The 26,600-nt window shown below is 38.6% G+C and overlaps 1 protein-coding gene across 2 annotated transcripts; it reads left to right on the top strand.

Annotated features, from left to right (window-relative positions):
• LOC138024345 (uncharacterized) lies at positions 1–26,600 on the top strand. 2 transcript variants are annotated; one of them, XM_068871512.1, is made up of 5 exons: positions 1–192; positions 18,286–18,370; positions 22,973–23,382; positions 24,572–25,075; positions 26,349–26,600. In XM_068871512.1, exons 1-5 carry the CDS (start codon positions 136–138, stop codon positions 26,445–26,447), a joined length of 1,155 nt encoding a protein of 384 aa, XP_068727613.1. In that variant the 5' UTR covers positions 1–135; the 3' UTR covers positions 26,448–26,600. The 2 variants fall into 2 exon arrangements, with proteins under 2 accessions (XP_068727613.1, XP_068727612.1); XM_068871511.1 differs by having other exon boundaries at positions 24,569–25,075.

Below are 26,600 nucleotides of genomic sequence, written 5' to 3'. Positions count from 1 at the left end.
ATTTACTAAATTTTTGTCATCGCGGAAAGACGGTCCAGCCCTCCGTACGTATCAGCGGTGTTGCCTAATACAGACTGCGCGTTGATATACATGTAAACACTGTCGTAAACACTTAAGTGCAAAGTTCTTACGAGGATGGCAGACAAGAGACAAGACGAAACTTGTAACCAAAGCCAGGCATCATCTGAAAAAGTAAGGGACATATTTCCTGTTCAAACTAAATCGATTACTTTTATAGGACTCTCAAGGCCCTTTATCGCGTTTTTAGTGGGAGATGATTTCAGTTTTGTTTGATGACGTTCCGAATAAATTCAAATTTATCGGGCTATGTTGCCCAGTATCCGACCACTTCAGTTTAAAACTAGTACTATAATTTTCCTTCCTTAGCCGAAAGAGCTAAGTCGTATACTGGTACCGATCGGATACTAGGCAACATACTGTACACGAGTCACAGCGATTTTTCGTCGCTAGCCTCGCTTCACGTTTTTGTTATGATGAAGAGGAACAGCCTTATATTACCGCGAAAAGCAACTCAAGGTTAAGACAAAAAATCTTGTGTGACATCGATTATCAAAGTTTTGCGGTCGATGAAAGTCTTTTTGTGTCGAGGTGTCGGTTTGTCTGCAACGAGTATTTGGCGAGCACACTTTCGATCCATTTTTGTGCTGTCCAAGGGTCTGCTTCAGATCGTAGTTAATGTCCAACTAAATAAATATCACTGTGTTGGTAAGTGCAACTCATCGTTGATTCCTCGAGTTCCTATTTTAGGTTCTTGTTTGCTTCGTTTTGTGGAGATAAAGATATGGTGTTGTTGTCATTTTATATTCGGCTGGTATATTTTGCAGGTTACAGGTTGAAATTTACCGTGACTGTTACATGAATAGGTAACCTTAGGCCTAAAGAAACTTTTTTAGGCCTAAGGAGGCCTAAAGAAACGTTTTTAGGCCTAATTAGGCCTAAGGTTAGCTATTCATGTAACAGTCACGGTAAATTTCAACCTGCAACCTGCAACCTGCAAAATATACCTGCCGTTTTATATTCCATACTGTTGTTCAACAAGAATATCTCACCTTTTTCTTTTGCATCATTTCTTCGTTTAACTCGAGTACAACACTTAAATCAACTAGTCCTTCCATTTGATGGGTACAGTTGTCGTTTAAAACCCATGATTTTTGTTGTTAGGTGAGATGAATGTTTTGATTAATAAATTTAGTTTTTGTTTTACCTCAAGTGGAAATTTGTGGTTATACCCCTGAGACTTTTGTCTCGCTTCGTGATATGGGAATTCCCGTTAACGGGGAATGCCTCTGTTAGTATACTACTTGTTGGCCAAATCTGGTAACGTTTCATGGTGCACTCCCAATGCGCCCTAGCCAGACAAAGTTCCGTTGGTCGGATATCATTTTGAAAATATTAGTATTATGGCCTCACCAAGTCCTACAAACCTTAAATTTAATTCAGGCCAAATGATTATTTTGTGGATTCTTCTGTTAACTTTTTTTGTCATTTCTTGTCAATACGACAGCTCGGGAGTGGAATTAGATTGCACTTAAAAACTTGAATGCCTCTGCATTTCTGTTTATAACTCAATACCTAAATCGTGATATGGGGATCGGCTTGGTCAAAAGATTTTCAAGGACTACCTTAATAATTTGGTGAAATTGAAAGAAATTTAAATAGTGCACCCGTTGGTCAAAATAATGTTCGAAGCAGAGCCATCTAAGCAGACATATTTGCTTCTACATATCAGTGATGGCGTGACATTTTGTGGATCACATTGTCACACAACCGTTTGTTTGCAGTTTCGAGATAGAAATTTAAATTTTTAAGAGGGGACTAACTTAGGTGTAAAGTTAGCATTGTTGCTAAGAGAATTTCATCTGGTTTTCAAACCCTGTTTTGCAAATGCAGTATTTTTAGTGAAGTGCACAGGGGTGAACAAACTTTAAAAATGGGCATTGCACTTTGCAACTCAGTCACTAACAAGTACAAGAAGCACTTTCCTGTAATTATTCTCTTATTAAAAATTATATAATTATGTAGCAGTTTAATTGTACTACCTGAGCCAAGAGAGATCTAGGCACTCCAAAAGGATCCTTTTGAGATTTGCAGTCCAAACCTTGACATATGAATTCCTATGTACAGTTTAAAAAGTCAGAGGACAGACAACTTTTGGAGGCTTAAAAAGTAAAAGTTATTACAAATGTTCCAGGTATTTCCATATCATTTGAATGTGAATGCTACGTTATAATGCAAATACAATACAATACACAAAGAATCTTATCCCCAAGAGATTTGAATTGGGTACAACATTGAGTTAGCCAATTTGGTTTATGTGTTTAAGTTAATAACTAAGTGTGACAAAGAACTATAACAATATTATTACCTCTCTCTCTCCATTTACACAATTTACACAGGTTGGCCATAAATTATTATTTCAACATTAAAGGTAGTTTCTACAAATTTTGTTATGTTATTTACAAGAAAGAAAGTACAAGTTGACTGTTTTGGAAGTCATCATACCTTAAAATTGTGTGAAATGCTTCATTAAAATAATAATTATGACATAACCAGGTAAAACATTTGTGATTGCAATCAATAATGTGAATACATTCAAGTGAACAACGATCTCAGGCAAGGAATGATTATTATGTTCTTAACTTAAATGTACCGGTTGTACTCAATCCATTGAACAGGATATCCATTCAGTTGCAATATTTAGACTGTCTGATAAATAAGCAAATACAGGTGTACATACCAGTGAGTAAGGAAATCAGTATTAGGCAAAATAGTATTAAAAAGATGTTTTTTAAAACAGGGTTTTAGATATACTGTTTCAAAGAGAAAGAGGAAGGTCATTCCAAAAGTATTTTCCAAAAACAGATGAGCAGAATTGTTTTATACCGGTTATAGCATTAGGAAGGAAGGAATAAATGCTGCAAAGATGCATCCTGAGTTGAATATTATTTTACATTGCTTAGAAACCAATGTGTACATTTAAACAATAACTCTCGTGAAATTTCAATATACCTAAGGAAAGGTAATGTGGGGTAATATAATCTTGTAGGGGAACAGCGGGTCTAAAACACAGGTCACATTTGACTGTTCACTCGTTGCATATAAATTCCCCCGTGAGGTACTCAGCCTTGATGATAACAATGCTTTTAAAGTGAAACTACTGCACTAACCAGTCCCAACCGACCACCTGCGTTATGTCTTTTTAAGATTTTGCAGAATCTAGTATGAAGATACATGTAGATATGCAGTTATTTAGTGAATATGGGTAAATTAGCGAATGATAGATATTGATTAGCCCATTGACACCCGGGGGTTGGGCATTGACGAGTAAACCAGTCTGGCGTTTGACAGAGAAAAATACTAAGTCTGGCCGGTTTAGGTCGGTTTGGGTGTCAAAGGGCTAAATTAGGCAATGTTGACTGACATAATGCTAATACACTTGTCACAAATCAAATGTATATGAGGATGCCAGGAAAGGTGATGGTCAATTCACATAGTGACATACCCAAATATCTTAAGATTGAAACTTGTTCAAGGCATTGACCAGCTATTAAAGTAAGATGAATTTACTTTCTGATGAGGCTGGAATTTATTTATTTACAGTGTATTTATTTAAAGATTCACCCTAAGGTGGGTTTAAATAAAATACCTACAAGGTAGAAGTCCCCTACAAGGTATTTACACCCCAAAACCCAACCCCTCAAAACTAGAACACCCAACCCAGCCCAAGATGAAAAAATATATATGGGAAAAAGGTACTAAAATCAACAAGAGCAAACAGAGAAACTATTAACTTTGCAACACTTAAAAGTGTGGTAATGATAGCCTGACAAAATAGAAAGACTTAAGCTTAGCTTTAAAAAAAGACAAAGTAGTTTCTGCTTTGATAACACCAGGAATAGCATTCCAAATATTGGAAAGTCTGATAAAAAACGAATCCCTAAAAAGTGAAGTTCTAAAATGAGCCGTTGTTAGATAAAGTCCAGAGGAACCATGGCATGATTTACTGTTACAGTACTTAACATAATTTTCTAAGTTTAACTGAATAATCCCTGATTCACATTTATAAAAAAAAAGAAGGTCTAGATGCTCAAGCCAGTAATTAAGCGGTAATAAATTTAGATGGAATAAGCGGATTTGATAATTCATAAAGAGATAAAATATTGAGTTTTATTTAAATTTCAAGTTGACTTGTTAGCACAAAGCAAGTGATAAATATTTGGTAGTTCAGAGTTAAATTAAATTAATGTGAAATAGAAGTTTATCTGTATAAATTATAGTGTTTTGGCATGCATGCGTTTCCCTCCACATAATGTATACGGGGTTTCAACAAATTGCTATTTACAGGGTGTCAAGTGGATAAAAGGGTAACAAAAAATAAGAAGAAGAAAATCGGGTTTTTTTAGCCTAAAAGTAGGAACAAAATAGCAGTATTTAAATGGAAATGCATAATTATAGTCATCATTGCGAGATTCAAAATAATTGTTTGGTCAACATGAAGCACAAGCTTACAACATTTTTCTCCAGCCATGAGCACAAAAAGAGGAAATTTTCCCTGAAAAACAATCGAAGTTTAAAGACACAGAAAAATAGGAAATAGCAATAGCTCGCATGAACCTTCATCAACTATCTACTGTGCAGCTTCCAACAGATCCCCTATTATCTAACCCCTGATTTCAATCCATGGCGTTATAGTAAAACCTCCACACAAGTTGCTAGTTGAAACTAGTGATTAAAATTTAGGAACTGGTGAAGAAGAGGACGTTAACAACGCTGGCATTTCTTGTAAGCTGGGTTTTTTCTGTTGACAAGAAGGAAAGTAAAACACATTAATTTTGAAAAGAACATTTTATAGGCTGTGGTTGCGTATGTTAGCTTGAGATTATACACAAAACGAAAGGAATAGCGAACTCATCTTACCTTAGCAGACTTCAACTGACACCGCGGCCTAGGCTGAACTGCCACTTCAATCTATCTATGTGCATGAAGCCACGGACTAAAATTGCAAGAAAATTTCGCTAGAGCGAAAGACTGTGAAGAAATTTTACCACTGAAATACCGCTATTCCCAAAGAAAAAAAGGTGTAAACGATGCTGTTGCTATAAGAAATCCCTGGAACAAGCAATAGAAGAGGGTCGTACAGGGGTATTTTCGAGACGCGTGATTAGCTGATTTTATTTTCCGTGAAACGTGAATTTTATAAATTATTCTTCGTGATCCGTGACCTGAACGTCTTGCGTGACTCGTGAAGAACTTGAATTATTAACCGATATTCGTGATTTTACTACTCTATTCTGCGTGATTTTTTGAGATCCAAGTTCTCCGGAAGATTTCTTAGACTGAAAACATCAAATGTGACAAGACGTCACATAATATATCGTAAAGTAATCCATTGTGCAAAGTCACGTGCTTTGCATGCCTATCATGGATCGGATGTCGACTCCTATTTTCTCCCATGTCACGGGAGGTCAAAGACAGTGATTCGCAACATCGAAACTTCCGAGACATGGCAGGGAAAAGTACGTCTAGTACGATGAGGTCGATGAGGGTCGAGTGTATTATGCCCCGGCGAGCATGGGAAACGTCTTGTTCTGGACTATGCTCCATTGAAGAACCTCACTAGACTTCTAGTATTGAGGCTTCATGTCCCAGCAGATGTCAAGGTTGTCGGAGAATGCCATGGTGCAGCTAAATCGCTCGCTTACTGCGATGGAATAGCGTATGTAAGCTCTCCCACAGGAATACAACTATTTTCCATTGCAAAGAAGCCAACACTACAGCTAAAGAATCTCAAAAAGGTAGAGCTCACTTCTGAGTTGCAGAAGCGAGGACTTGACACACTCGGAACAGTTCAGGTGCTTCGAGAGCGACTCTCTGTGCATCTAAAAAATTTAGAAAGAAGATATGCAGAAACCAAAAGTGATTTGACTAAAGTTCAACTTTCTCGAAAGATCAAGCCATCCAGAATTGCTAAGGCAAGCGATAGTATCATCATTTGTGCCAGCGATGTGGACAAGGTTATTTATTCCATTACATTAGAGATGGATGGAGTGGTAGTTAAAGGCATTGTTACAGTTTTAACAAAATACGCAGCCTCTCGCACAGAAGCAGTGTCTATGCGCCGTAACAATAACATCCTTTATCTGTCTCACAAGGGCTACCCAGGTGGAATCTTAAGTATTGCAATGTCAACACTCGAGGAAACCGTGATCGTACAAAACGCAACAGTAGAATGCAGTGAAAGCGCACACGTGGCCTCGTATCTTGCTGGTATAGTTTATGTGGACATTGGAAGCTTGCAAATAAAGACGAAGATCTGTGCTGAGGAGGCCGTAGTCATTGCTGAGACAGGAAAGGAAGGTAATTCAAATGGAAAGGGAGCCCAAGCAACATTTGCGCAGCTTATGGGCAAATGTGCATGTGGAGCACGAGAAGAACATATTTATCACCGATGCTCAAACGGGCTCTGTGAAGTTAATTACCTCGATAAAAGGCATTGTAAAGTATCTAAGCCATCTTGCACTCCTTTATAAAGCCTTTTCTGTTCATATGAAACATCAAACTGTACCAAAACGTTCCTACCACAAGCAATCGAGCTTCTGGAAGAACTTGACAGTTACTTGGAAACAATAACAGAAAAAGCGTTGTCGCATAGCAACGATGTCAACGATACCAGCACAAGTAAACCAAGCGGTTCTCAAGGAACTATTTCTAATCAGACAAAGCGTTCGGTGAACATGATCTTAAATGGACTGAAAGATCTGGAGGCGTTAGTTAAAGAACACAATCCAAGCTTCGCCATTGATCTGTACTCCTGTCTTACAGTTCAGGTTGAAAACCTCCACGCAGTCGGTCATTTCAAGGACCAATTTCCCACCCTTTTGCAGTAAGCACGGAATCTGGCAAATACCGTATACGAAAGCATTAAGCGTGTAGTACCCTGGAGTGCCTACTACTTCACGCACGATAAATCCTATTATCCCGTGTTACGCCAGAGCACTCCACTAAATGCCATTCCGAAGCTGGAGCATCTTAACGCAAGAAGGGAGTTGAATAGGCAGGAAAAAGACCTCATGATTGAATGGGCGACAAATAATGGGAAGGCTGCACGACAGAGAAGTGTGAGGCAAGAGACCACCATGTTGAAGGCCGGTACATTGCCGTTAAACATGTACCGAGCATCCGACTATCCTAAAGATAAAGTCTCATTCAGTCTTAACACTATCGAAGAGGAGACTGTTACTTCTGCTGCGACTGTTACAACTGTTACGCCTTCTCCATCGCACGAGGCCATTGAAGATCATCAACTAGTAGAGGAAACCGAGGTAGAAGAGGAGGAAGAGTATGACACTGACTCAGATGCTGAATATCCTATTGCGGACAATGACGAGGAAGATTCTTTAGACGATTTGGTTTTTCTTCGGGCAGTTACAACGCGAAGTGGACGAATGGTCAGAGTCGTCCAACGAGAGTGATTTAGGTAGATGATTTACGATATGCAGCCTTTACTTAGCCTTTCACAATTTTGCTTTTTCCAATTTACACTCTTTCTTGCCTAAGAGAAGGTTATTAAAAGGAGTATCTTACTTGTTTATTTCCGTGATTCGGGAAACTGAAATTTTGATATCCGTGATCCGTGATTCGTTGTTTTTTCTGTTCGTGAACCGTGCGGCAGAACCCCCCCCTGTACGACCCTCATAGAACAAGACATCTTCGGCCGCCATTTTGTTTGTTATTTGGTTGGCGCGCGTGTCAAAAAAGCCTGGGCACAAGCAAATTATCAACCAATCAGACAAAAGTCCCCCTTGCTTTAACTAGCTAGAGTGTCAACTGGGGTATTGCCTCCTGGGATGAGCTTTAAACTTGAGCCCGTGATATGGTTACGTGATTCGCGTCACATTGGCATATACATGGAGGGGTGGACGGACGGACGATCTATGACGTCATGGCTAAAAAACCAAAATTTCTCGCATCGATGGGTTACCATATTTTCTTAACTATGGTGCTCCGCGCGCGCGGAGCTTCGTTAAAATGTAAAACAAACATTTAGAGGACCGCAATAGGAAGTAAAATTGAAATACGAATCGAAACATAATACAGTGACATGCATTTACAAGATCTATATGGCTGTCTGGTCTCTCAATAAACTGGTCTCTCAATAGACGTGATGGACAAGAACATACAAATAGTTGTAGTAGGTGTCATACGTTAAAAATAACAATGTATCATAGGTTTTGCATTTGAAAGCCAACACGGTGTTTTGTGTCATGGCTGTCGTTGGTTTTGTATTATTTGTTTGGTATTTTCCTACTGTAGGGTAGTATTATTTGGACTTTTCCATTGAAAGGTTGAAAAATCGTGACTATCTGACTATCCGACAGACGATAGAGAAACAAAATCATCTTGCATGCACGTGCTTTGCTATGATGCGCACATGCTTGGAGATGATGTCATTTGTGTTTCTCCGTGCTGTAATCTGTGGTGGGCACAATTTGGAGTCTCAAGATCGATGCACGGGTTGTCCCAAAAAGTCTGCATTCGGTCTGCATTTGAACTGCGTTCTATCGAACGCAAAAAGCGATGGAATTGCAAAAAAGATGTACAAAGAAACGGCTACGTGAATAAACGACAAAAATGTTTTCGTAAAGGTCATTGCACCAGTTATGCTTTAGATCGAAAACAAACTTTTCTACGCTAGAGCCGCGGAGTTAAAACACAAAATCCATTGCCAGGAAAGTCTTTCACTCACATGGATCGTCCGTTTAGACGAATCGGGGTAGTTTATGCACTGCAGTGAGTAGTCCGATTTTGTTAACCACTCGTAAGATTACAGACTGAATTGGACTCCACTCATTCCTATTACCATTACTAAAAGAAGATTCCTATCAAATCTCATTTGAAATGATAATAATTGTTTGTAATAAGTAATGGTAATAGGACTGAGTGGAGTGCAATTCAGGGAGTAATCAAGCAAGATTAGTGAGTTGTACGACACGAAGTCCTACTACCAAATAATTGTGTCAATAACAAAACGGAGAAACTATGGAATTAAAGATTTACTAGACTCTGTAGCGCGGTTTGTACAGCGGCGCGCTTTGTTTTGGAGTCTTATAAGCTGCAGTAATGGGTTTTCATAATTATTACTCCACAGTATGCAACCATAATTATATAAAATAAGGGTAAGTAAGAGAATAATGAATACTAGTCAAACATTGATTACCTAAATAACGCTTTACCTTAATCATAATATTAATACACTTGCTAATTTTATCACAAATATATGTTATATGATCATGGCATCTGACAGGATGCGGCGATGAGGATCCGCATAATTCACTGAAATCCACATCTTCTGCATAATTCCGATATTTTCCGCAAAAACAGAAGAAATACCCGATATTAGTGATAAAGCAGCTCCTTAACATCCTCAAAACATAAAAGCCGAAGAAAATGACTGTTTTGAAACGCTTATTTTCCTGAACATTGAAGAAAACACACCATTTCGTTCGCAAGATGAAAGATCGTAAGCAGTTTCCGCGCTTTTTTTCGCCAATGAGCCTGGACACTAGTTTTTGTTTCTACAATGCTTTCCATTGGACGAGAAACAGTTACATTTCAGCTAATGACGTGACTGATAAGAAACTAAGTCAATGATCGAGGGAATGGATCGTGCTCCAAAGGTATTACAATTTTGCTCCATTATCTTCAAATTGAAACAAAATTCATGACAAGAAACAAAATAATTTTTTATCCCTTTATTTATTTTACCAAAAGTTGCGGCAAAATCCCAACTGCTAACCCTTTTATTTCAACGGTGAAAGCTGGTCGCAAATTGGTGACTCCTCATGTATTTTAATCACAAAGGGCAAAAATTCAGTCACAAATGCGATTGTATTGGTTGCAATTTCGATTACGGATTTACCGTAAGCATGTAAATACATTGGACGGGCCTAATTATTAGTTTTATAACTTGTTTAAATTTCCGCATAATCAACGCATGTTTCCGCATAATATGGCCAAAAATTTCCGCGTAATCTTTAATTTTTTTCCGCATCCTATCAGAAGCCATGTATGATCATGCCAGGATAAGTGATCATCGATACAGATACCTAAAAATTTCAGACATGTGACTTGTTCAAGACATTGACCTGCTAATGTTAATGGAGGAAGTAAGTTGTAATTTATTTTTTGACGCGGTTGGAAAATAAGATATTTTGTTTTCTTCAGGTTTAAAGTTAACTTATTAGCACATAACCAGTCATAGATATTTATAAGTTCTGCATTAACTTGCAGCAAAAGTTTGTCTACATTTTTATCAGAGGCTGTTAGAGAGGTATCACCAGCAAAAAGTCTCATAGTGAAAAAATTGGAAGCTTGGATAAAGTCATTGATATATATTAAAAATAGCAATGGTCCAAGGTTTGAGCCCTGAGGAACACCAGTTAAGATAGAAATGGTGTCAGACATAACCCCATTCACAGACACTCTTTGTTTCCTCTTGTTCAAATAAGATTTAAACCGAATAATATCAGAATTTGAAATACCATAAAAAGGTAGTTTAGACAATAGTATTGAATGGTTAACAGTGTCAAATGCTTTGCTTTGCTTTCCACAACATCCAACGCCATTTTAAACAAGTCACTATTAAACCTTTTAAAATCTCTAAATTCAAAAGAGTCTTGGAAAGGCATCTGATCTACCTCATACAATATAGTAAAAACTGGAACAATATTGTAAAAACAATAATTAAAGGAGATAAGATGTTAGCTAAGTAAGCAGATAAATATGCGAAGGTGTTAACGCATGATGAAATAGGTCTTAAGGGTACATCGGCCTTGTGAATCTTTGGTAAACCGTAGATTCTAGGCGGCTGTTTGTGTCCAGGTCTGATTTTGTTGTAAATGGCCTCTGATAGATATCCGCTTCGCTTCAAGGTTAGTAGCTTTTCGGACAATTTTCGGGTCAGACGGTCTGTCGGGTCTTTGTTGAGCAGCGGGTACGGTCCCTTCTCGATGAGGGGAGATATCTCAGTGTGATAGGTGTCGGTATCCATGACTACGCTAGCGCACTCTTTGTCCGCTGGGAGCACCTTGTTGGACTCGTCCTCTTTTAAGCCTTTAAGGGCGTCTTCGATTCCTTCGTGATATTGGGCTCTGGTGGTTCTGCCTGTTGAAGGATATTGTTAACAGCTCTCCTGACAGAGTCTGCTTGTTCAGCGTCGAGTTGTCTGGTGGCTGATTCGACCTTGGCGATAATCTTCGTGGCAGGGATGTATGCAGGAGTTACGGCCAAGTTCAGTCCTTTCTTCAGCAGGGCTATCTTGGCATCGTCAAAGGACCTAGAAGATAAATTAATGACCCAGTTAGTTTTGTCAACATACGGCATATCAATTGGTGACGTAGCCACGTGTTTCTCGGGCAGACGTTGGGAGTTGGGAGAATTCTCGAAAGTTATGCAAACCCTCAGCTGCGTCTTGGGTTTACATGACTGTCTCGAATTCTCCAACCTCCCCCTCATGTTTAGATGAGATGGGGGCTATGGAAACACGGAAAATAAATCCTCTATTGCTTAACTAGACGCTCTATGAGCGTACACTGGGTTGCCTGGGGTGCGTGTTACTCAACAACAGAAGGGACTGAGTTGGGTGGTATTGAACTGCAGCATTCCAGGCAATTTTTTCAAGTCAGGGGTCATTAAGACCATTTAAGGGGTCACCCAAAAGTCGTGCCAGCAGAGGCCCTTTGGCTCACACCTTCATACGACGAAACAGATCTTTTTCTGAGGTTAATGACCTGGCTACCAGCCTATAAATCATTTGTCAGAAAGAAAAAATTCCTGTTATCTTTAGAAAAAAATAGGCACGGATTGCTTACGTGTGGTAGTGCAGTAACACAGCGCTTTTTTCCATATTGTCAACTGTCTTCCAGGAGATTCAAGTTGTCTTTGTGTAATATGTAGCTCTAATAGTACACGATATTGTTTTGGTATTGTATATCATTGTAGTGCCATGGTAGAAGTCTTAGGTAAATAGCCCCCTGAGAAGACATGTGGTTACTAGCAAAGTACTAAACCCAGAAAGATTGAAGAAAATAAAAGGGAATCGAAAAACATTGGCTTCTAAGCTGACATGCTCATCATTTTCAAGTTCCCAGCTTTTTAATACAAAAGTTCACTGAAGTTTTTTCCCCGTCCGGGGGTTTAGTATCTGGATGGGTGATCTAAAAAATATACCACTTTGTACCAGAAGCATAGGACCGGAAATTCTATTTTAACGCTTAAAAATGCGAACTAATTAAGGTATAGATTTTGTTAGCTTGCTTTATGCAAAAAAAATATTAATGCAAAAGTAAATAAATATTGATACACAGTTTTTAGGAAGAGCAGAAGGAAGTTTTCAGGACGGTCGATCGAGAATAAAATATTTTGCCATACGTAACAAAATTTACGACATGAAAACAACATTAATTTTGAACCACGAATATAAAAAGTTACCATCAGCGAAAAACATTTTGGGAGATTTTTGCTAAGTTGAATTTTGTTGTTGTACTTTTGGCTGCACAAGTACTGTAAATTGCAAAATCGAAAGTGACATCGAACTCAGCGGGCGCCATGATCAAGTTACTGTGGCGTTTTAACTCGCGAAACAGTGAAGCATCTGTGTCAAATGATGCCTTTTTCAAATGACCGAGTTTGTGTTTTTGTTAGTTTTCTTTTTCTTTCAAGTTTGACAAGAAATGTGCGAATTCAACACAAAGATCACAATCGCCTAACTCTTGAGGCTGACCATTGTTGCAAAGTCAACACTTTACTCTCCAAGACGTTGTTATTTATCACCAGGTAATTCCATCATTTTCGAAATAGCAGTTACTTTATTATTCATCAGCGTCACAATTTTTTTGAAACTCAAGCACGCTTCCAACAGACCTGTTTATTTTCGTGAACCCTTCCTATCTCAATTGCGTGCGTGCAAACAAGACACACAATCCGTGTCACAAAGCATATGCAATTAAATAATTTTCTGACAGTTAACATCAAATCCTTTTCGAAAGAACCTTGACCGTAAATAATGAAGCACAAAAGAGACAACAAGCTGTCATTCAAATAATTCTTCACTGTCACATTTCCAATAATTTTTTTTCCCTTTGCAGAGTTGAGTACAAAATAAATGCAAATTACCAGACAACTTAGATGAGACTTAGATGAAAACACTGTGATGCATTCAAGGCGTTCGATTCCTTGAGTGTTTGTTAAATCCATAAAAAAATTGATTTCGGTGTTGTATATAACAAAGCTCACTTGATATCCAACGGCGAAAAATGAAATTGTTGTCGAAGACCTGTCTTTTTCATCCAATTGATGTTCCATTCTTGAGCTCCATGAGGGTATATTTTGTTTAAAGATCCACTAAAACGCCATTCCGCGTTACAGTGACTTTCGACGACGTAATTTGCATGTTAATTAAATGTTCTTCTGTGTGCACGAGAGAAATCTACGCATTACCCCAGCCCCCTCAAACCTAAAAAAATACGCACAGAAGACTCTATGCACAAACACACCACTAAGCAGGGAAGTGACAGGCAAGACTTTCCATGACACAAAAAAAAATACTGAGAAATGAAACGCAGATTCCGACTGGGTTTATCAACGCAGTAATTAAATTATTTTTTAACAGTTCACATCAAACCCTTTTCGAAAGAACTTTGACCGTAAATAATGAAGCACAAAAGAGACAACAACCTTTTATTCAAATAATTCTTCACGGTCACATTTCCAATTTTTTTTACCTTTAGAGAGTTGAGAACAAAATAAATGTAAATTGCCAGACAACTTAGATGCGACAACTTAGTGTTGTACAATTTTTTATAATACCAAGTTAGTAAAATGTTAGAAACAAAGCTCACTTGATACCCAACGACGAAAAATGAAATTTGTTGTTAAAGACCATTACTCGTCGCTTTAAAGATTCCAGATATTTATTTTTCACCGCCTGTCTTGTTCATCCAATTGACGTTCCATTCTTGAGCTCCATGAGGGTATATTTTGTTTAAAGATCCACTAAAACGCCATTCGCGTTACAATGACTTTCGACGCCATTGAAGGTTAACAAGAATTAGTGAAATTTCCAATTGTTACCGGAAGACTGTGCAGAGTTGAGTACAATTAAATACATTCAGTCAAATAGATCCACTTAAGGTGTTCGATTCCTTCTCTGTCTTTGTTGAACCCATAAGTTACCAGAGAAATTTCCATTTGGTTTCAGTGTTGTACATAACACCACCTTGGCAAAATATTAGAAATACAGCTCACTTTGATTTCGGCTTGACGGGCGAAAGATTGTTGTCAAAGTCCATTACTCGTCACTTTTAAGATTCCAGATATTTATTTTTCACCGCCTGTCTTGTTTATCCAATTGACGTTCCATTCTTGAGCTTCACTTAACAATTAGCTGCGTAGCCCTCAATACGGGTTAATATCCCATGAGGCGAAGCCGTATGGGCTACTGATCGTTGGACCTTTAGGGCGAAGGGTCTAATTGTTTTAGTATCAACCAACTAGTCGGACAGAAAAGGCAACAATAAAGTTAGCAAGTCCAAGTTGAAGAAATGTTTATTTTGGAATAAAACAAAAAAAAAGGCGCTACGCTTTTCGCTACTCGAGGACGATTACTAATAGTCATCTAGTAGCGTAGGCAATTAAAATGCAGGATTTGCATTAGTCCACTAGTTGGGTGATACAAAAAAGGGTTTGTTTAAAGATGCACTAAACGCCATTCGCATTACACTGACTTTTGACGCCATTGCAAGTTAATTAAATGTTCTCCAGTGTGCACTAGAGAAATCTACACGTTACCCCAACCCCATCAAACCAACAAAATACGCACAGAAGACTCTATGCACAGACACCACTTAGCAGGGGAGTGACAGGCAAGACTTTTACCAACGCGGAAAAAAAAATGAAAATGAAATATAGATTGAGCCAAGCCTAAAAGCGGAGCTCCCTAGTTATTTATTCTTAATGCCTCCAGGGTTAGTGAAAATAAAAGGTTTCGAATTGCCGCGTTTTGATGTTTCAGGTTGCTGCTTTAAATAACTAATTAACATAGTTTGACCTCAGGCTCAGATATTTTCTGTAGCTTTGCTGCTATTTCTTTTTCAATTCTTTCTTGTCGACGTTTACGTCGCTCATCTCTCTCCACATTGACATCATCTTGTTGTTTCGAATGGCCTACTTTTTGCGTGGGCACCCAATCGATGTCAAAACGATTCCAATCTTTTGCCGGTTCACCAGACACTGCACACACGATCGCTTTCAAGCTACGCTTCTGTTAGATTGGCTCGACTGATGGCAGAAATCCAGAGTCTACTTCTGGTTGAGCTCAAGGTCTTCGACAAACTCACCTTGGTTGGTGATGCGAGGGACGCGATAGTATTTTATTGCCTTTTCTGTGTCATTTTTAGACTTTTTCCCGGTCTTGTTACTGCAGACAACAATTAGACAAAGAACCATGCTGAGAATTGTCAAATTTCGAGAGAAAACTGTAAAAATATATAATTCTTGTATTGATAAATCACTAAAAGCTCTATATATACCTTCAGTGATGGAACACCAACATGGCGGACAGTAACGGTTGCTAAGCAACAGTGACAGATTGGATAAAATAGTCACGTGAGTGAAAACGCTCTATAATTGATGTAGTATGGCCTTGTAGCCGCGTCGAGCGACAGAAAGCGCGCGAAAAATGAAGCCTCGTTTATGTTTAGATGAGTTAACCTGAGTCGAGCCTGCAATCCAATCGGAAACCAGTACCCTTTCAGTGGTCAACTAAAAAAAAAACAGCTTTAACTTTACATCCCGCCGATGCTTGACTTGAATAACTGCGTAGCCACCAGTGTGAACAACAGATATCATGATATGTCAAACTGGATTTAAACCAGCGAAAAATGCAGAAAGAAAACATTTTCCAAACCGTTTTCTACCTGAACTTGAAAAGCGTTGACTGTGTAAGAACTATAGTTGATGTAGTATGGCCGTGTATCCGCGTTGAGGCACAGAAAGCGCGCGAAGACCTTAGAAAAGCAATGGCCAGAACCAGGTTACTGACCAGCGGTTTTCTTTAAAACAATGGTTGGCTGGGGGTGCTCAGACCTTAGACAGCAATGACCAGAACCAGGTTCTGACCAGTGGTTTTCGTTAAAACAATGGTTTGCTGGGGGTGCTCAGTCTCGCAGGCTCGGAAAACCTGGTTGTGGTCATTGTTATTTAGGGTTTTTTGTTTATGTTAAGGTGAGTTAACCTGACATGAGCCTGCAATCCAATCGAAAACTAGTATCTGGTCAGCGGTCAACTTCCAAACAAACAGCTGACCTCGGTGAGCTTTAAGCTTGAGCCCGCGATATGGTCACGTGGTACTGGTCAGCGGATACCTTGTTTTGACAGGTGTCAATTGATCAAAACATGGATGTCCAATATCAAAGATGTATGCTGTAAACTGGTATGATACTGGTCACATTGGCATACATGGAGGGGTGGACGTACGTACGTACGGACATGGCTAAAAAACCAAAATTTTTCGCATCTATGGGTTACCATTTTCCGACTGGGATTGCCATACTGGCAAAACAGTAATTAGTGTAGTGTTGTTAAGGATGACACTATTGAAAAAAAAATTATAAATTATAGTCATTATAGACACTCTTATTCTTCGGCCATTTCAACTTGAGTAAAAATAACAAACAAACTGCGGTTATAAACGCGAATCAACAAGGTTTGGACAGTGTGATATACATTGTAAAATTAAGGAAACCTTGTTGATTCGCGTAAAACGAGCGCTTAATGAAAATGTTGGCAGTGGGAAACTTCTTCCCTACTAGCCATTTTATTTTTTCAAGCAGATTTAACTAGGTCTGTTTATGTTCATTTATATTTTTACATTGTCATTACTTTCCTTATTTGGTATTAGTCTTCATGTTTAAATTCAATTGTACTTTAGGTAACCGTTAAAACCGTTAAAACCGTTAAAAAAACTTCTGAAGATGTTGGAGCATACGAAACGTCAAGTTCATAAAAAGTTTTACAACGACGCGTTGTCTCGTTATGTTTATAACCGCAGTTTGTGTAATATTTATAGTCATTATATTTTTAAAGTAATATTGGCCTGGAACTTATAGCATCTCAAATATAGAAAGAAAACTTACTTTTTTACTTTCAATTTACAGTATGCCTATGTGTTTCTTTCTTTTTATGAAAAAAAAAACAGCATTAAATACTGAGTTGTTGAGTAGTACTCATCAATACTACTGAAGAACACCATATGAATATAGGTTTTATTTTGGGCTATACAATACGGCCTTTAGGAACATGACTTGAAACAGTTATCACTCAAGATTATAAAAACATTCTTTCACAGTGATACTAATTTCATTACTGTTGTCTAAACACAATTTTATGTTTCATCTTACCTTACCTGTTACCTATCTTCTTCGTGCCATGTGGCATATAAGGCCTCAACACAATCCTGCCAACCATCTCTGTCAGCCGCTGCCATTTGTACCTCACTCCAGTTCTTCCATCCCGCTTTCCTCTTTCTCTCTCCACTGTCCTTCTCCATGTTGTCCTTGGACTTCCCCGTTTTCGCCGCCCCTCTGGGGCCCAGGTTAATGCAGTTCTGCAGTCATTGTTTGGTTCTTTTTATGTTTCATGTACGTAGTTATTGTCAAGTCAAATTCACATAACCCTAACCCTAAAACCCTAACCCTAACCCTAATTCACAATTTTTTGCTTCATGTACGTAGTCATTCACATATATATATTTTTTATGATTGATAACCTTTTAAGGCCCTTAATATAAACGTTGACCATGAAAATTAAAAAGTAACTGTTGGCCATTGTCATTCATTCAGTCCTTAATTGTTACTGTTATCATCATTATTGTTGATGGTGTTCTTGTTGTTATTATTGTTGTAGTTGTGTATTATTGCTATTATTGTTACCATTTATAGCATCTTAGTTCATTTAAAGAGAGAGTATTTTTAATGTGTCTATCTAGAGCTCTGCTTTTAGGCTTGCCAAAGACATAATTTTATATGTTTCCTAATTAATGCAAGAAAACTACAACAACACGCGCAAAGGCCTCTAGTCGAGAAGCACTCTTCAAATGCAGGACAACGCCACACTCTAGTCCACCAATGAACAATCAGTCACGACAGTAAAGGAATTGCTGATATATGCAGAAGTCAGCTGAACCAATGATTTATTATACTTTTACAGGAAGAAGGAGAAATAGAAGCAGAAGAGGAAAAAGAAGATGAAGAATGTGATGTTAAGCCTGGAGATAACGATCCATCTGCAAATGGTGATGATAATAATAATGATAATAGTAGCAATCATGGTCGTCATGGTCATCGTCATCGATGTTAACATCGTTACCGTTTATTGGTAATGAAACAGGGCATCTGATAAAGTACGATAAAAGAAATTAATTATGCGGCATTGCATGACTGATTTATGCGGCAAATTATGCGATTTTTCTTTGCTTATTTGTAGCTGATATTATTGGTTCTAGGGTTGAACGTATCTTCTGCACTGGTAAAAAGTCGTTTTGCACACAGACAAACAATAGGCAGACTGCACTCTTAATTAATTTTTTTATAAATAAATATTTGTTGTTGGTAAAGTCAAACACAAGGGATCATGTCTCTACAGTGGACTATTTATTAAATGTTGAAGAACATTTTAGCCTTAATTAGCTTAGCATACAGTATAACCCCCAACTTTAGCTCTTCTGTTGGGATCTTCTTCCTTCTATTATTTTTGTTCTGCACCAATAGACGACTTTCATAAATACCATACCACTCGGGTAGAATTGTAAAAACTTATTTAAGGCAGGCTACAAAGCCCTTCAGGTCCTGTCACGTTACAATTGATTGGAGGCCGTTTTGGTCGCTTTGAGAGTTAAACTTGCATTGAAGTGTGGCGTTTTAAAGCTTTAAGAAACAAACTATTACAAAGTCTCAGCTTTTTTATTGTCTCCTATTATGCTCTCAGTGCGAATTATGCGGCGTCGTGCGGAAATTAGTAAATTATGCCATAGGAAGTCTTGTCAAATGCCACAAAATATTTAAATGCTCTCTATTCTGATTTCCACAGCTATATATGCAGGAGAATTATTTTACTCGCAATTTCTGGGATAGGCTATGTTTTTGAAAATTTATTTATAATAATCATTATGACCATCATGCTCAGCATAGTTATTTACGTGCACCTAAACTCAAACCTTTTCACGCTACTCAGGTAGATGTCTCCATGTGTGCTGTGGTGAAAGCACTCACCTTTTTATCATTATGGCCTGTGTTCGAATGCGGCCTTGATGCTGTGTGTGGTCTGACATGTTTTCAATTGAGCACTATGATCTTCCCTTCTTAGCAAGTACCAATATTTTGATGTGATTTGTTGTTCTTTGATTTGTAGTCTTTTCAATTAGAAAAGCAACTCTGCCCAGCTTGATTCACTGCAATAAAATGGTTAATATTACCTTTTTTAACTCGAAACTTGGCTTAAATGTGTTTCCATTTTGACCTAAGATCGAGGTTAGAGAGGCAAAGGTTCCTTCATGGTTTGGCGTCACAAACTGCTTTCCGATGTAAAAACATTTGGTAAACTTGAACGTAATGATTATGTCAGATCGAGAATAAACCCATACCCATACCTCTCTCAACTTTGTTGAGGACCAGAAGGACAGCTGGTTTTGCTAACTTTAGGTAACTTTCGTATTAAAAGAGATTTCTTAAAACATAAAACTATAAAAGTGAGAGATAACAAGTTAAACCGACGTTTCGGAGTAGACATCACTCCATTATCAAGGTAAAAATGTTCTATGATGCTAAAATTACAGTATTAAAAACGATTGACGCTAAGAATTAACATAATAAGCACGTGCGAAATTGGCTATAAGAATACTTTAGCACGAATGGAATCCGATTGCACATTGAGGCTAGGCTTAAGTGTTCTTATAAATAACATTTCAAACACTAAGCAATCAAATTTGTTTTTACATTTTTTGAGCACCTCAAAGCGTTTAAGCAGGTCCCGAGGGATCGACCCGTGTGCGTTCTTATAGTGTCTGGCAATAGCCGAGGACTGTTGCTTATGTCCCTTTACACGATTGTGTAAATGTCCGCGTGTGTAGCCTACATAACCTTCATCACAAAGGTCACATTGAAATTTATATACAACACACTGCTGATTTATGATCGGCGGCTTTGCCTCTTTCACTTTCAGTTCCTGTTCAATTTTTCTGCTGGTAAATACAGGCTGGATGGTTTTGTTTACTTTCAGGCTCAAATCCTTAAGTTGTTTTTTTTACAAATTCTGCTGAGTTTTGGTCTTTAAATGGCAAGACTACTCGAACCATGTTATCCGTCTCTTGGGCTGTTGATAAAGGTCGCGGTTGGTCGCAGACCTTTGAGTCAACAAAGCGTTTGATAGTGGAATTTACGAGTTGTTTCGGGTACTTTAGGCGTGAGAAAACTGACTTCAGACGGTCACATTCGTCTGAGAAGTGTGACCAAGAAGAAGATAAACGGTGTGCTCGATCGAGCATAGTTCTCAGCAAGCCATTCTTGTACCGATTGTCAACATTGCTCTGAAAATGCAGAAGGAGACCTGAATTCGTGGGTTTTACGTAGACCTTTGTCTCTATCCGGGGAGATCGATTCAGTAACTGAGTTCCCAGAAATGGCAACATACCATTGCTTTCAGTTTCCATGGTGAATTTTACGGATTAAACCTTGCACATTCATCCGTAAAATTCACCATGGAAACTGAAAGCAATGGTATGTTGCCATTTCTGGGAACTCAGTTACTGAATCGATCTCCCCGGATAGAGACAAAGGTCTACGTAAAACCCACGAATTCAGGTCTCCTTCTGCATTTTCAGAGCAATGTTGACAATCGGTACAAGAATGGCTTGCTGAGAACTATGCTCGATCGAGCACACCGTTTATCTTCTTCTTGGTCACACTTCTCAGACGAATGTGACCGTCTGAAGTCAGTTTTCTCACGCCTAAAGTACCCGAAACAACTCGTAAATTCCACTATCAAACGCTTTGTTGACTCAAAGGTCTGCGACCAACCGCGACCTTTATCAACAGCCCAAGAGACGGATAACATGGTTCGAGTAGTCTTGCCATTTAAAGACCAAAACTCAGCAGAATTTGTAAAAAAAACAACTTAAGGATTTGAGCCTGAAAGTAAACAAAACCATCCAGCCTGTATTTACCAGCAGAAAAATTGAACAGGAACTGAAAGTGAAAGAGGCAAAGCCGCCGATCATAAATCAGCAGTGTGTTGTATATAAATTTCAATGTGACCTTTGTGATGAAGGTTATGTAGGCTACACACGCGGACATTTACACAATCGTGTAAAGGGACATAAGCAACAGTCCTCGGCTATTGCCAGACACTATAAGAACGCACACGGGTCGATCCCTCGGGACCTGCTTAAACGCTTTGAGGTGCTCAAAAAATGTAAAAACAAATTTGATTGCTTAGTGTTTGAAATGTTATTTATAAGAACACTTAAGCCTAGCCTCAATGTGCAATCGGATTCCATTCGTGCTAAAGTATTCTTATAGCCAATTTCGCACGTGCTTATTATGTTAATTCTTAGCGTCAATCGTTTTTAATACTGTAATTTTAGCATCATAGAACATTTTTACCTTGATAATGGAGTGATGTCTACTCCGAAACGTCGGTTTAACTTGTTATCTCTAACTTTTATAGTTTTATGTTTTAGGTAACTTTACTTCTAATAATGCGTGAAACATCGAGATATGAACAGCGAGATGTTTGTTGTAGGGGCAAAGAAGAAATAGATGAGACGGGTTAGGCACACTTAAGTGTAAAAGACATGCGCAAAGGCATATGGTTGCGAGATACTCTTTGTTGTTTACTAAACATACCATGGTTTTCTCGTGCACTTGCACCAAAGGTAACTAAAATTACTTCGGACGCAATACTTTACATGTTTAAGGTGACCGAACACAGTTTTCGCGCGCGCTTTTTTCTAAGGCAATGCAGAGCGCGTGCAAGGATTGCAAAAACATAAACATGACTTCAACAAAGCAATCATTTTAGTTGCTCAATGCTCTCTGTACTATTTTTCCGCATAATTGAACAAAGTGTTTTGATGGTTTTAGTCTTTTATGAGGAATGTATGTTAAGAAAAGGTAGCGATGCAAAGAACTCCGCAATTCGCAGATTTTTCTTTGTTGTCGAAAGAACCCAGTTATATGCAGCGCATGCGTTGTAAGTTTAAAAAATGCGATTGAATGCGGAATAGCTTTCTCGGAAATACGCCTACTTCTCGAGAACCATTCGTTAGAATTTAACGAAATTTGGCGCGAAAATAGTTTAGGAATAAGTAACTGGCGTATTGAAAAGAAATTGAACTTTAACAGAGGAAATTCTATATATTCCAGTGAACCTTCCACAAGGGAGAATTAAGATCTCTCTGTCAAATTATTATGTTAAAATAGTGTCAACTTGTGAGCATCGTTACAAGCTTGTTGCATGCAAATTATAAAGAACATTTAACGACCAGATTTTCTGCAAATAAACAAAACCGATTTTAAAAGGCTGTTTATATTTATTCATGTTGCCATGGCAACTTCCCATACGTCAGCTTAACTGTCAAAAAACTCAAATTCGTGTTATTAACTTGCTTGTGTCATTTTTGGCGACCAAAATATCAAAGGTTTTAGAGAAAAAGGTAAACGAAACATAGGTATCAAAAACTGTTTTTATTCGAGGATACAGAAGATTTGCACTGTTTTCGCATTGAAAACTTAGATGTCGAATTTCCGTAAGACTTAGAATGGCGCTGACGCGCGGAAAGACCTGTGGTTGAGATTCCTTAACACCCAGTTACTCAGTTTTGTTTTGTGTTTTCAACCAGGAGGAAGAAGAGGAGGAGGACGAGGAGGAGGAGGACGAGGAGGAGGAGGAGGAGGAGGAGAAGGAGAAGGAGAAGGAGGAGGAGGAGGAAAATGGTCTTTTGCAAAGACGCTGACAATTACTGGACTTGCAGGCGTTGGAGCTGCTGCTGTAGGTGTAATAGCTGCTCCGGCTATAGCAACAGCTGCATTGGGTGCTGCTGGGTTCACAGCATCAGGCGTTGCTGCTGGATCGGCGGCAGCGGCTGTGCAGTCTTCGTTCTTTGGTGGATATGTCGCTTCTGGGAGTCTATTTGCTCTGTGTCAGAGTGCAGGGGCCACTGGTGTCATAAGTACTGCAACAACTGGTCTCATTGGTGGAACAACTGGACTCGCGGGTGCGGGAACAACTTGGGGTTTTTTCAAGTTCTTTGTACGTTTTTGTCATCTGTTTGGTACTGTTTCGAACGATGTAAATCTATAATTATTTATTTGTAGATTGTCAATTTCCAAACATTAATATTTGGAAGAATTTCTCGTATGCCTAACAACAGGACTAGTGCAGGTGCGGCAAATATTCTCATAAACTATTTGCCGGCGATGTAGCCTCCCCTCCCCTCTTGCAAATGAAGCAATCCGGTATGTCTTTCACGCATGCATGGATGTAATGATGTTCATTTTCCGATCTGAGATGCTACACAATCGGTTCCAATCTTGGAAGACAAAACGATTTTTCCTTTTTGACAAAATCACTCATTAGCAGTGCAACTAACCCAAAAACATTTTTTCGATAAATTCCCCTTTACCCCTTTTCGAAACACATTACACCTGTTTTTTTCTTCTTTACCAAATGATGACTTTTTCATAAGCTTCAAAACTTAACTATTTGTTTTATGACCAATAAGCCATTTCCGAGTTCATGTCTGCCTCCTCTTCAAAGCGAGTCTAGGTGCGAAGTTTTTGTTATGAAAATTAGTTTTTATTCATATGTAAAGTAGAACTAATTACCATCACAAGACTTCGCACTTAGACTCGCTTTGAAGAGGAGGCAGACATGAACTCGGAAATGGCCTATTCAGAAGGGGCATAAGTCTATTCTCGATTTGACGTCACAAACTACTTTGTACCATTTTTACAAAGACTTAATGCAATGCAAATCAGTTCGTGACGTCAAATCAGGCGTAGACCAGTGCCTCTTCTGACTTGGTCTAGAAACAAATGGTTCTTAGTGTCTTGTTTAAGTTTTGACGCTTGTGAAAAGTCAACATTTCGTAAAAAGAGAAATAAAAGGTTCAATGCGCTTCGATCAGTTGCAAGGATAACTTTTTAAAGGAGAAAAATATTTTGGGATCAGGTGGACTTTACCCGTCCTGCGCAGGTATTCTATTTGATCGTCACCCAAAAGTTGCGCGAGGAGCCAAAAAAGTAGATCAGTGGCGGCCATCATAGCGAAGCGCTATCGGTGGCCTTAAGTTTCTTTTCCGGCCTGTTGAAGCAAAAAGTGACGTAACACAGTTTCAAAATAAGGCTCCTTTTGTCATTTGCATTTGTGCAATTCTATAAAGTAGTTCAATTATGGATGTCTTGTGAGATTACAGCATAAGTTCCTGTCTTAACAGCAGGGCAGAAACACCCCACCCACTCCTAAGCTGCTTATATGTGGAAGTGACGCCGGGGCGCATGTCTTAGCTGGAATTGCATCTTCAAGGGAAGGGACAAGCGTTCGAGTTCTTTGCTTGGACAACGATGTAGCGCAACAGTGGAACATCGAGGTTACTTTTCCATCGACTGAAACACCTTCTCGCATCTCCTCTAAGCCTTCACTAATCACAAAAAGTGAAAGAGATGCTTTGCAAGATATTGACATAGTGGTGTTTATGCTTCCAGCAAATGACCATCCGATTTATTTCCGAGCTCTGAAGGATTACGTTAAGCCTGGCACTGTTATAGTTGGCCTACCAGGCAACCCACGATTTATGGCTCAGGGTCGCGAATTGCTGTGTGCCACAGGACGAAAGTGCACTTTCATCAGTTTTGAATCCTTGCCTTGGGACTGCCAAATCACTGAGTTTGGAACGAAATGTAAAGTCCTCAGCACCAGGGAATCACTGTTGGGTAAAATGGAGGTAACAATATTTGTTTAAAGTATATAAGTCAGAGTTATCTCTTGGACTGGTAGCCACCAGCTAAAGTGAAGTTCTTCAGTGATATTGGTATTTTCCAGTCACTTACGACACAGGCTCCAATCATATGAGGGAGTGAAATTGAATCCCTTTAAAAGTAGTCCCTTGGTTTTGGCCTATCTGTAAAAAAAAAACTCCCTTAATTGAAAATACAAGTCGCGCTAAATAATATCCAGTCAAATTGCGCCGAATGACCACAAGGCCTCTGATTGGTCCTAAGTCAAGAAAGACTCACCAGGGATTGCTCATGCTAAATGCAAATCGTGGCAATGACCAAGGTGTGCATTTTTCGCCAGGTTTGACCGAAAAACAAATACTGTCATCTGATAGGCCGCATTAAATTGAAGGTCGAGACTTCTGGTTAAGGATAAAATCTTGCCGCGAAACATCTACGACCAAGGCTACTGCAACGAAAACGTCACTTCAAAATAGAACGTTGTGTATCTTCAAAGGGCACTGTCACAGCAGTTTTGCTGTTTTTAGGTCATTACTGGTTGGTAAACTAAACTTTGTACTTGATTCATAAGAAATCACATTTGTTATAAGCCATTTGAATTTTACCCTGCCTTACGTATGAATATGACATGATTTTCGCGTGGAAAGTCTATTCATACGAAATTTTTTTGATAATTGGAATATATCACTTCCCGATTGAAATGTTGGCCTTTTTTTCAACTAGATGACAAAAATTGAATTCAGTGCACTAACAAATTGTTCTAAAAGAAAAGCGAGCGATAGCTTTTATTTGCAATGATTCTCATCAAAAGGAGTGACAATGCCCCTTTTAGTATTTTTCTCGTTCAAAGTGTAGATAAAGGGCAAAGTAATTCGTAAGTGGATTAATCCGAACGGTTTTGGGCGAAAGATAGTGAATGAAAGATTCACTATTGTTGGCTTGCGTTGTCAACAAAATCTCAAATTGGGAAATTCATGTTGTTGTTTTGCAGGCTACGTCAAAGAAATGTACTTCACTGGGTGCAGTACGATTATTTCTCATTGTTCAACCAATCAGATCTTTGTTTTGTGGCGTTGCCGTTGAGATCATCGTTACTTTGATCTTTTATTTAGCCCAAAATGACTTTACGGTCAAAACGCACATTCGCCAAAAAATAGGGTGCTAAGTCAGAAAATTGCCCGGAAATGTTGAACATTTAGTTCTTATTAATCTGAAATAGGGTAACTGGTTTTAATTTTAATCTCGCTATGTTATCTGTAGGCAGGTGATGTGTCACCCAGGATGAAGCCTGTTCCAACATTGCAGTATCTGCTGGGACCAAGGCCAAGGGTGACCATTGCAAGGAATCGTCATCTCTAAATTTATTGAGTTTACTTGAAGTTGTGTTTAGGGTTAATTCAAAACAGTGATGAAAATGTGGTTGCTCAAACCGAGATCTCAGTTTCAAGCCAAAAGAAGTGTAACAATAGACTTCCCTCTATTACACTCAATAAAATGATCTTCCAAACTAAA

The sequence above is a fragment of the Montipora capricornis genome, chromosome 11 (genome assembly GCF_036669925.1).
Source record: "Montipora capricornis isolate CH-2021 chromosome 11, ASM3666992v2, whole genome shotgun sequence".
Classification (NCBI taxonomy): Eukaryota; Metazoa; Cnidaria; class Anthozoa; order Scleractinia; family Acroporidae; genus Montipora; species Montipora capricornis.
This window is presented reverse-complemented; position numbering and strand designations above follow the sequence as displayed.

Bases quoted from the DNA above. Each gene is read 5' to 3' on its own strand.
- LOC138024345 (XM_068871511.1), top strand. From the start codon at position 136: ATGGCAGACAAGAGACAAGACGAAACTTGTAACCAAAGCCAGGCATCA. The intron at 23,383-24,568 runs GTACGTTTTTGT...CTGTCTTAACAG, and splicing joins GGGGTTTTTTCAAGTTCTTT to CAGGGCAGAAACACCCCACC. The intron at 25,076-26,348 runs GTAACAATATTT...TGTTATCTGTAG, and splicing joins CACTGTTGGGTAAAATGGAG to GCAGGTGATGTGTCACCCAG.